General features: G+C 42.3%; 1 protein-coding gene across 5 annotated transcripts in view; it reads left to right on the forward strand.

The window, feature by feature from the left end:
* BRIP1 (BRCA1 interacting DNA helicase 1) overlaps positions 1-12,062 on the forward strand; it is a 967,251-nt gene that overhangs the window by 218,732 nt on the left and 736,457 nt on the right. For all 5 annotated transcript variants that reach the window (XR_011201660.1, XM_069226443.1, XM_069226446.1 and 2 more), the window contains one exon: positions 1,913-2,056. Coding sequence is in view for 4 of the 5 variants with exons in the window: in XM_069226443.1 (XP_069082544.1) it covers positions 1,913-2,056 (144 nt within the window). In the remaining variant the exon portion in view is untranslated. The remainder of the gene's footprint in view (positions 1-1,912; positions 2,057-12,062) is intronic.

Here is a 12,062-nt window from a genome sequence, read left to right on the forward strand (position 1 = left end):
TATCAAAGGAGGGCACCTTTAAGGGGGGCATTGATTTGTTAATAAATTTGGTACGGTTTGATGAACCTGCACATCATTTTGCAGATATTTATCAGGGTTAGTGTGTTATTTGGGGTTTTCTGGGTTATCTATCTAGTCTTTTTATTCAGAATCTACTTTGCTTCGCCATGGAATGGTTTGGGGCAAATTTCTCATGGGGCTCCGTATGTAACAGTTACGGTTGGCGGCTTTCATTGAATGGTGGCTGGAGCATCTTTCTGTGCTATAAATCTTATTTCTACCCTGGAGTTTACTGTGGAGCTATTAGTGTACATTAGCAGAGTTAACTTTCTGTTGGTATGTCAAGTTGTAATCAGATCTGTCAGAGGTATGGTGGCATAGATAAAAAGAAGCAATAAATGTTTTATTCACAAATCACTTTTGCTGAATGTGCATAGAATTTCACCGGGAGTTAAAAACTTAAGCCCAGTGCAAGAATATCAGGTTGCATGCACATTGGGTAGGAGACAAAGTTAAAGGGCAAGCTCAACAAGATAGAATCTGCACCCATCCCCTGCCGTGCACAGCCAAAAGCTTTGTTGCAGAGTAGGGTTGTCTGCTTGCCAGACGTTGGTGCAGGCCTAGCCAAGAGACGTTTACCACTCACAATGGGTACATGACAGGTGAATGCAGAATATCATAAAAAGCATGAGGAATTCACTGACACCACAGTTAAATGTTAGTTATGATTCAGCAAGCAAAAAAACGGGGAAAAAACCATGAACATCACCTGTTATGGTATGCAACGCACAGTGCAAACCATAACTAATGCCCCTACCATGCTTAGTATACCACGTTGCCAAAGTAATGTGATGAATAAAAAAAGAAAGCAACTAAAGAGGAAAGATGACTGGAGATGTGAGTTATAGTGTGCATTATTTGTTGCATACCATAACTGCTGAATGTAGGAGCTTTTTCAGTTTTGTGTTCGGTTAACTTTATTATTTTTTAATGAATATATGTATATATCAGCTCTTAATAAATATATTTTCTTGACAATAATTTAGCAGTAATTGAATTCCTCCATAGGCTATCGACTTTTTATGTCCTGCACACTTTTTCATAGGTAGAGTTCCTCATTAGAATAAAAAAATACATTTGTGGTTTCTTCGTGTAGAAAATATTGAAACACTGCCCTAATGAATTTGGCCGATTTCTTATGTTTGGCTATTCACATTGTATGACTAAAATCAGTGCATCATTTATACAAAACAAATTCACAATATTTGGGACTCCCCTACTCCAAGTACACTCATTGTAACGTGTTTTGAATGCTCGTACTGTGGTTAGTTCAGGCTTATGCTATAGGGTTTGTTATGGAAAATGGATACCATGGCAATATTAGTGGAGAGCACTGTCGGGAACTGACATTTTTAGTAGTGGTCAGTGAGACGGGAAATCACTGTAGTGCTGGCATTGGCATTGGTAATGGAAACTGCTAACGTTCCAGCATGGATACTGGGTATCTGAGCACTAGTGTGCATGTTGGGAGTTACCACGTCTGGGCATTGGTAATGAAGGGCCACCGCAGCTTAGCCATTGATGATAGTGATCAGTAGAAGGTGTTGCTATTGCACTTCAGGTTACAATGGCAAATACCGTCGTTGTGAATGCCAGCAACAGAGGTACGTGAACGGTGCCTGCACATGGCACTGTAACATTGATCATCTCTGGACAGTCACTCAGTGGGTGCCTACACACGATCCAATACACCTTGCCACGTACTGGTTCTGGAAAGGCCCAGAGTGATCAATTGGACTGGCACGTACTACAATCTGTTTTAACCTCACTTAACTTACTGGTGGCTTTGCTGCTCTTTTTTTCATCTAAAACGAGTCTGTTCTCAATGTACTGGTCGTGTTGTCTCCCCCAGGGAAGGAAACGGCGCTGCCTTGATAAGGGAATCCAATTCATTGACGATGACAGTGACCGTGTTTCGGACATTGCTGCACAGCCACCAAAAGAATTCAATTTTCACAATCAATCCGAGCCTCTCATTCCTCACACCCCCAAAAAAGTAAGTGAATCTTCTTTTACTTCAAAAGCGAAGAAATGCAGATCAATGATTCCATGCCTGCTAGTTTGGAGTGTTGCCACAAACCTACTGTATGGATTTTTGGGCTATGAGCTTTCGTTTTGTAGTACTTGTTGACATTTGAGCAGATGTATGGCAAAGCACCTACATTGTTAGTTCCATTGAAAAACATAGCTGCTGTCTTCTGGACTTTTTAAAATTTTGTTTAAGGACCCTGGGAGAAAATGAACATCTTAAATGCTGACAAAGAAATCCTATTGCCTGCTGTCGTGAGGCCATATCAGAAAGAGGTGCTGCACAGGTGGCACGTGGAGCCTGTGCCATTGAATATTGTAGGTGCCAAGTAACTGTCTAAAAGAAAGTAGAACTCAAAGGGCCAGTGGTGAAGGGCATGTCTGGCCCACCAGAGAATTTAAAAGTAAATATTTCCTCATGTGGACCTAGCTCTAGGGGTTCTTCATTATTCGTTATGAGCGCTGAATAGTCCCGCACAGATGTGAATATGTATATATATGTTCGATGGCATGTGTAGCTGCAGATCCACATGCTGTGCACATCCCGCCATCTGGTGTTGGTCTCGGAGTGTTACAAGTTGTTTTTCTTCGAAGAAGTCTTTTCGAGTCACGAGACAGAGGGACTCCTCCTATTTCGGCTCCATTGCGCATGGGCGTCGACTCCATCTTAGATTGTTTTTTTTCCGCCATCGGGTTCGGACGTGTTCCTTTTCGCTCTGTGTTTCGGGTCGGAAAGTTAGTTGGAATCTCGGAAAAATCATCGGTATTGTTTGCGTTCCGTATCGGGTTAGTTACAACAGATCGACACCGACTTTTGAAGAGCTCCGGTGGCCCTTTGGTTTTTTTTCGATCCCCCGTTGGGGCCTGGTCGGCCCGGCCACGTGTCTCTTCAAGGCTGATGGAACGGACCCCATTCCGCTTCTGTCCAAAATGCCATAACAAGTATCCATATACAGATCAGCATCTGATCTGTAACTTGTGTTTGTTGCCGGAACACAAGGAAGATACTTGTGAAGCCTGTCGAGCATTTCGGTCCAGGAAGACACTAAGAAACCGAAGAGCAAGGAGACTGCAAATGGCGTCGCCGCCGACAGGACAAGAGCGTTTCGAAGAGGAGGAAGAAACATTCTCCATCCATGAATCGGACTCGGATGAGATCGATCCCGAAGAAACGCCGAAAACCGTGAGTAAGACGTCGAAACACAAAACTCACAAAAAAAACACTAAAGCCCAGGGGACGCCACCGCCAACAGGCCATGGCTTAACCCGAAAAATAGGTGACCGATCATCGGCACCAAAAAAGGGCACGCTGGGGGCGAAGTCATCCGACTCCGGTCGAGATACCGCCACACAGCAATCTCGGGCTCGAGATAGTGGCACCAAGCAGGTTCGCCACCGAGATAGCAGCACTGAAATGGGTCGGCACCGAGAGACCATGACGCCGAAAGTAAAGAAGGTTTAGTCGGAACCGAAAAAAGCAGCCGATAAGGTTTTGATACCGAAACATCCGGCCTCAGAACCGAAAACGAGTTCCTACACTGAGGAAGAAGGACTGTCCACACAAATGAAGACACATAGATTTGGACAGGAATTGGAAACAATAGAGCCAGACTATACACAAAGAAGGCTCCATATCCAAAAAGAAACAGGGAAGATCAGTACTCTCCCTCCGATTAAAATGAAACGCAAACTTGCCTTTCAGGAAAAAGACAAGCAGCCACAGGCAAAGGTGGCTAAACAAGTAACCCCGCCACCATCTCCACAATGCTCTCCGCAACCATCACCGGTAGCCACTCCACCAATGATGCAATCCCCAACTCATACAGGAATGAGTCAAGATGACCCTGACGCATAGGACCTTTACGACACACCAGTGTCAGATAATAGTCCTGAATGTTATCCAGCTAGACCGTCGCCACCAGAGGATAGTACAGCCTACGCACAGGTGGTGTCGAGAGCAGTGGCATTTCATAATGTCAGCCTGCATGCTGAGCCCATTGAAGACGACTTTCTTTTTAACACACTGTCGTCCACACACAGCCAGTATCAAAGTCTTCCTATGTTACCCGGAATGCTAAAACACTCCAAACAAGTGTTTGAAGAGCCTGAAAAAAGGAAGGGCCATTACTCCAAGAGTGGAGAAAAAATATAAACCGCCACCAACAGACCCCGTGTACATCACACAACAGCTAACACCGGACTCAGTTGTAGTAGGGGCTGCGCGTAAAAGAGCGAACTCACATACTTCAGGAGATGCACCACCTCCAGATAAAGAAAGTAGAAAATTCGACGCAGCAGGCAAAAGGGTGGCGGCACAGGCAGCAAACCAGTGGCGTATTGCCAATTCACAGGCTTTGTTGGCCAGATACGATAGGGCCCATTGGGACGAAATGCAGCACTTTATAGAACATTTACCCAAGGAGTTCCAAAAGAGAGCGCAGCAAGTAGTAGAAGAAGGACAGAGTATCTCCAACAATCAGATACGGTCAGCAATGGATGCTGCAGACACAGCCGCTAGAACTGTCAACACAGCAGTAACAATAAGGAGACATGCATGGCTGCGTACATCAGGATTTAAACCAGAAATACAGCAAGCTGTGCTGAATATGCCATTCAACGGACAGCAGTTGTTTGGGCCGGAGGTGGACACTGCGATCGAAAAACTTAAAAAAGACACTGACACGGCGAAAGCCATGGGTGCACTCTACTCCCCACAGGGCAGAGGCACATTTCGAAAAACACAGTTTAGAGGGGGGTTTCGAGGACAAAGCACAGAACCCACAACCTCACAGACAAGACCCACTTACCAGAGCCAGTATCAGTGGGGAAGTTTTCGGGGACAATATAGAGGGGGACAATTCCAAAAGAATAGAGGAAAGTTCCAAAGTCGCAAAACTCCTCAAAACAAACAGTGACTTCCAAGTCACACATCCCCAACACATAACATCTGTGGGGGGGAGACTAACCACATTTTACAAACATTGGGAGGAAATAACAACAGACACTTGGGTCCTAGCAATTATCCAGCATGGTTATTGCATAGAATTTCTCAAATTCCCTCCAAACGTCCCACCGAAAACACACAATATGTCAAAACAACATATAGATCTTCTAGGACTAGAGGTTCAGGCATTGCTACTAAAAGAAGCAATAGAATTAGTACCAAAACACCAGAAAGGAACAGGAGTTTACTCTCTGTACTTTCTCATACCCAAAAAAGACAAAACTCTGAGACCTATAGTAGATCTCCGAACATTAAATACCTACATCAAATCAGATCACTTTCACATGGTGACATTACAAGACGTAATTCCACTACTCAAACAACAAGACTACATGACAACACTAGACCTAAAGGATGCATATTTCCATATACCGATACATCCTTCACACAGAAAGTACTTAAGGTCTGTATTCCAGGGGATACATTACCAATTCAAGGTGTTGCCATTCGGAATAACAACTGCGCCAAGAGTTTTTACAAAGTGCCTGTCAGTCGTAGCTGCACATATCAGAAGGCAGCAAATACATGTGTTCCCGTACCTAGACAATTGGTTAATCAAAACCAACACGCTAGAAAAATGTTCACATCACACAAAGTATGTCATAGAAACCCTCCACAAACTAGGTTTCTCAATCAACTACACAAAGTCACACCTTATACCGTGTCAAACATCGCAATACTTAGGGGGCGACAATTAACACAGCAAAAGGGATTGCCACTCCAAGTCCACAAAGGGTTCAGGCATTTCACAATGTAATAAAGGCCATGTATCCAAAACAAAAAATACAAGTCAAAATGGTGATGAAACTCCTAGGCATGATGTCCTCATGCATAGCCATTGTCCCAAACGCAAGGTTGTACATGCGGCCCTTACAACAGTGCCTAGCATCACAGTGGTCACAAGCACAGGGTCAACTTCTAGATCTGGTGTTGGTAGACCGCCAAACATACACCTCGCTTCAATGGTGGAACAGTATAAATTTAAACAGAGGGCGGCCTTTCCAAGACCCAGTGCCACAATATGTAATAACGACAGATGCCTCCATGATAAGGTGGGGAGCACACCTCAATCAATACAGCATCCAAGGACAATGGGACACTCACCAAAAACAGTTTCACATAAATCACTTAGAACTATTGGCAGTATTTCTAGCGCTGAAAGCATTTCAACCCATAATAAGCCACAAACACATTCTTGTCAAAACAGACAACATGACAGCGATGTATTACCTAAACAAACAGGGAGGGACACACTCAACACAGTTGTGTCTCCTGGCACAAAGAATATGGCATTGGGCGATTCACAACCACATTCGCCTAATAGCACAATTTATTCCAGGAATTCAGAATGAGTTAGCAGACAATCTCTCTCGGGATCACCAACAGATCCACGAATGGGAGATTCACCCCCAAATACTGAATACTTACTTCCAGAGTTGGGGAACACCACAAATAGATCTATTTGCAACAAAGGAAAACGCAAAATGCCAAAACTTCGCATCCAGGTACCCACAAGATCAGTCTCAGGGCAATGCGTTATGGATGAGTTGGTCAGGGATATTTGCTTACGCTTTTCCCCCTCTCCCACTCCTTCCATATCTAGTAAACAAGTTCAGTCAAAACAAACTCAAACTCATACTAATAGCACCAACATGGGCAAGACAACCTTGGTACACAACACTACTAGACCTTTCAGTAGTGCCCCATGTCAAACTACCAAACATACCAGATCTGTTAACGCAACACAAACAGATCAGACACCCAAATCCAGCATCGCTGAATCTAGCAATCTGGCTCCTGAAGTCCTAGAGTTCGGACACTTAGACCTTACACATGAATGTATGGAGGTCATAAAACAAGCTAGGAAACCTACCACTAGACATTGCTATGCAAATAAGTGGAAAAGATTTGTTTATTACTGCCATAATAATCAAATTCAACCCTTACACGCATCTGCCAAAGACATCGTAGGATACTTACTACATTTGCAAAAGTCAAAGCTAGCTTTTTCTTCCATTAAGATAAATCTTACAGCAATTTCAGCTTACCTACAAATTACGCACTCAACTTCTCTATTTAGGATACCAGTCATAAAAGCATTTATGGAAGGTCTAAAGAGAATTATACCACCAAGAACACCACCAGTTCCTTCATGGAACCTCAACATTGTCTTAACACGACTCATGGGTCCACCTTTTGAGCCCATGCACTCTTGTGAAATGCAATACTTAACATGGAAAGTTGCATTTTTAATTGCCATCACATCTTTAAGAAGAGTAAGTGAGATTCAAGCATTTACCATACAAGAACCATTTATTCAAATACACAAGCATAAAGTAGTTCTACAGACAAATCCTAAATTTTTACTAAAAGTCATATCACTGTTCCACTTAAATCAAACAGTAGAATTACCAGTGTTCTTCCCACAGCCAGACTCTGTAGCTGAAAAAGCACTACATACATTAGACATCAAAAGAGCGTTAATGTACTACATTGACAGAACAAAACTAATTCGAAAAACAAAACAATTATTTATTGCTTTCCAAAAACCTAATACAGGAAATCCAATTTCTAAACAAGGCATTGCTAGATGGATAGTTAATTGCATTCAAACCTGTTATCTTAAAGCAAAAAGAGATCTGCCTATTACACCAAAGGCACACTCAACTAGAAAGAAAGGTGCTACCATGGCCTTTCTAGGAAATATTCCAATGACCGAAATATGTAAGGCAACTACATGGTCTACGCCTCATACATTTACCAAACACTACTGTGTAGATGTGCTAACAGCACAACAAGCCACAGTAGGCCAAGCAGTACTACGAACATTGTTTCAAACAACTTCAACTCCTACAGGCTGAACCACCGCTTTTGGGGAGATAACTGCTTACTAGTCTATGCACAGCATGTGTATCTGCAGCTACACATGCCATTGAATGGAAAATGTCACTTACCCAGTGTACATCTGTTCGTGGCATTAGTCGCTGCAGATTCACATGCGCCCACCCGCCTCCCCGGGACACTGTAGCCGTTTAGAAGTTGATCTTGAACATCTGTATATTTGTAAATATATTACTTTAAACTACATTATGTACATTACTCCATTGCATGGGCACTATTACTAGCATACACAACTCCTACCTCACCCTCTGCAGGGGAAAACAATCTAAGATGGAGTCGACGCCCATGCGCAATGGAGCCGAAATGGGAGGAGTCCCTCGGTCTCGTGACTCGAAAAGACTTCTTCGAAGAAAAACAACTTATAACACTCCGAGCCCAACACCAGATGGCGGGATGTGCACAGCATGTGAATCTGCAGCGACTAATGCCACGAACAGATGTACACTGGGTAAGTGACATTTTATATATATATATATATATATATATATATATATATATATATATATATATATATATATATATATATATATATAATCCAGAATGCGTTCAATGGCGGACACTTGTCAACTGGTGCAAGTGCACGGAGGTAGACCGCTCTCCTCAAAACAATGATAATCCAGCAGAAAAATTGCACCGTACTCTGTGAACTCCTCTAATTCCTTTATTGTAAATCAAGATAGAAACTGCACCAGTGCATTTCCACCAGACAGTCTTTTTCACGGTTGGCGAGTCCTTCAACTGTTTGCCTTTTATACTGTCAGCCCAAACTACCTATTATGAGGCATCATGGAACATGTAGTAGCAAACTTAATCATTCCATAATAAAACAATGTTAACAGAAAAACAAACATAACAGTTTTGTCAAATAATTGTCAGCCCTGCTGATGTTACAGTTATGGCTTATTGACATATTCCTAAGGTGCTCATGTGATATGCAGATATCGATCAAATCAGCACACAACTATGATAGTTCTAATAAATACTAATATTAAATGTTGTTACCGGGTAGCAAGTACTTAGTGACAAGTACATAAGTCTGACATCTTGTACATTTAACGCAGTGACAATGTAGTATGCTAACACATTGCACAACCATCAACCTCAATGCTGTGTGTGCTATTGTCCCCAACCTAATTAATAAAAATTCTCTTTCCATATCAATGACTGTTGTTGGAAACCTCTTTCAACATAAATAACTGCTGTTGCCTAGTAGTGGCAGGTACATAAGACTGACATCTTACCCACTTAATAAAGTGGCAGTCTACTTCTGTCGTAGTTGGACTCTTGCTCTAGGCAAGACTGCTGGTTAAGGGATGACAGCACTTTTGTTTGTAGGTGACTAGGGCAATCCTACAACTAGTTGCAACTGTCGTCCCAACCCTCCCGGCTCACAAGCAGTACCTCACCAAAAACCCAAACAGTAAAAGGTAATTTGTGGCAGCCTTTACACACAAACTTGAGAGTGCAACATCTGGGAGGTCATGGTTAAACTGAGATTACCCTTTTCTCACATGAGCAACATGTCTCAGTCACACACAGGCTATGAAAGAGATCCAGTGAAGTTTTCAATAGGTTTTATTAACAAGACTGCAATCTACAATAATTTGCATGGGCTGCAATGATTAGGATAATGAACAATGCAAGAAAGAGAAGTGTAAAAACGAGTCATTAATACAAAGACCCCTTCACCTTGCAATAACATAAGATGTAAAGTAGGTGTGAAGTAAACCCTAATAGTGACGCCTTTACTGATAGTGGCACTGATAACTGAAACTAAAACACCTTCCTAACTATAAAAATGGCAGCCATCTTGGAAGAAATAATTAAATAAATGTGCTAAAAGAGAGCAAGGTAAGTAGGTTAAAAGTCATTAGGTGACGGGGGGCACAGGCCTGCAAGCCAGAAGGCTAAGCTAATCCCTGAGACCCATTAAAACTAAATAGGATCCACTACACCACCTAACTTGTAACAGAACCATCATACGTTGATGCAGGCGTGAACTGTTCGCTCGAGCGTAATTGCTAGGAAACCTCTTACCACGGAGTCAACTATGGTATCAAGTTACCCGCTAAGCGCACTTCAAGACATTGCAAATGCTGGAAGGGTTTCTAAAGCTCCTAGATGTCAATATAGCAAAAGAATTGAATAGTATCTATCTCCCTATGATATTGTGCTTCTCAAAAAAAACAAGGACAGGACTGAGCTATGATCGCACAACATTTACAAACGAACATGAAGCTCTTCATCACCGTTTAAATCAAAAGGAGTCTTAGTTCATAATTGAATAATGTATCTTGATTCAAGCTGATGCAGTTTCTTCGTTCTGTCACCACTCCCTCATGTTCTGGTACATGGTTTATGCCATAATATATTAACATTTTCCAATCTTTGGCCTGGTGCACTTGTAAACGCTTGGCCACCGCATTACTGTAATCGTCATGTTTAACTGCCCTGATCTGTTCTGAAAATCCTTTTCCAGAGAATTCATTTTGTACTCCCAGTATATTTCAAGCCATAGTGGCATTCAATGATGTAAACTGTAAAGTTCATCTCACCAGTGATTCTGTATTTAATCGGAGTTGCCACATTGTCCTTATTAACAAACATTTTTGTTGTTGAGCCTATTTTACATGCCTTGCAGTTATTGCATTTGAAAAAGCCCCGTTGTTGTTGTTGCATTAACCAATTCTTGGCTGGTTTTAGAGAGAAGTGTGCTCCTAGCCACTTTGTCTCTTAAAAATGGCACTTTTTGATATGTTGATAATGTTTTCTCACCCACCCTGGGATAAATGTCAGGATCTTTGGCTATCAAATTCCAATGTTTCCGCAAGATTTTCCATATTTCATCTCTCTCTTTACTATAAGTTACAATCATTCTCAAAGAGTTCTCATCTGATCTGTTGCATTTCCCAACTTTTGGAATTAGAACATCATTGCGAGTCTTTGTGTGATCCTTTCCATACTCTTATTGAGGATGCTCTGTTTGAACCTCTAGCCTTGAATCTTTGTATTGTTTCATTATATTTGGCATGCTTCTTCATCACTGGAACAGTTCCTGCATGTGTATAGTAATTCCCCATACTATACTGGTCAGTAATGCTTTCGGATGATAGCTCTTGCCATGCAAGACACTATTTGTTGCTGTTTTTTAACGATAGAGTGGTTTCTATCTGACCATTTTGCACATAAGCTGTAAAATCAAGGAAGCGTATCCATTCATGGATTGTGTTGGATGTAAATTTCAATCCCAATTCATTGGAGTTGAGAATGGAAAAATGTCATAAAATTCTCTTTTATGCCGTGCCAAATCACAAACAGATTGTCTATATATCTTACCCATAAAATGATCTTATTTAGGTAAATGTCATTGTCCTGACTCCATGCCACTTTCTTCTCCCACCAATCCATTACCAAATTTGCATAATTCGGTGACGGAGAAATCCCCATGGCTGTCCCGCATTACTGGTGATAAATCTCATGGTTGAAGATGTTTTTTAAGCAGAGCTCTATCATGGACAACAACATTTTCGTGTGTTCTAATTCTCCAATGTTGCGTTGTTTCAAGAAATATTCACAGGCTGTTAATCCCACCTCATGCGTTATTGATGTGTATAAAGACACTGCATTGATCGTTGCCAATATTTATTCCAACTGGTATTGGCAAGGATTCTTAGAAAATCTCTTAGAATTCTTAGAAAATCTCCTGAGTCTTTAATGTAAGTACTTTGCGCCTCACTATGAAGACCACCAGGGTTGCGGTTGGACCACCACCAATGTGGTGGTCCGGCAGCCACATTACGACTGTGGCGGTCGCACCACGGTCGTACCGCCAGATCACAACTTTTCGTCGGTCTGGCGGTGCCGGCGGTCCTAATCCACCAGGGCAACACTGCCCTGGGGATTACGAATCCCTTCTCCACCGGCGGTTACATGGCGGTAGCACTGCCATGTAACTGCTGGCGGAGATGGGGTGCAGGGTACCCCAGGAGGACCCCTGCATTGCCCATGCTCTTGGCATGGGCAGTGCAGGGGCCCCCATGGCCTGTCTCAGCGCGATTTTCACTGTTTG

Source organism: Pleurodeles waltl, chromosome 3_1 (genome assembly GCF_031143425.1).
Source record: "Pleurodeles waltl isolate 20211129_DDA chromosome 3_1, aPleWal1.hap1.20221129, whole genome shotgun sequence".
Taxonomy (NCBI): domain Eukaryota; kingdom Metazoa; phylum Chordata; class Amphibia; order Caudata; family Salamandridae; genus Pleurodeles; species Pleurodeles waltl.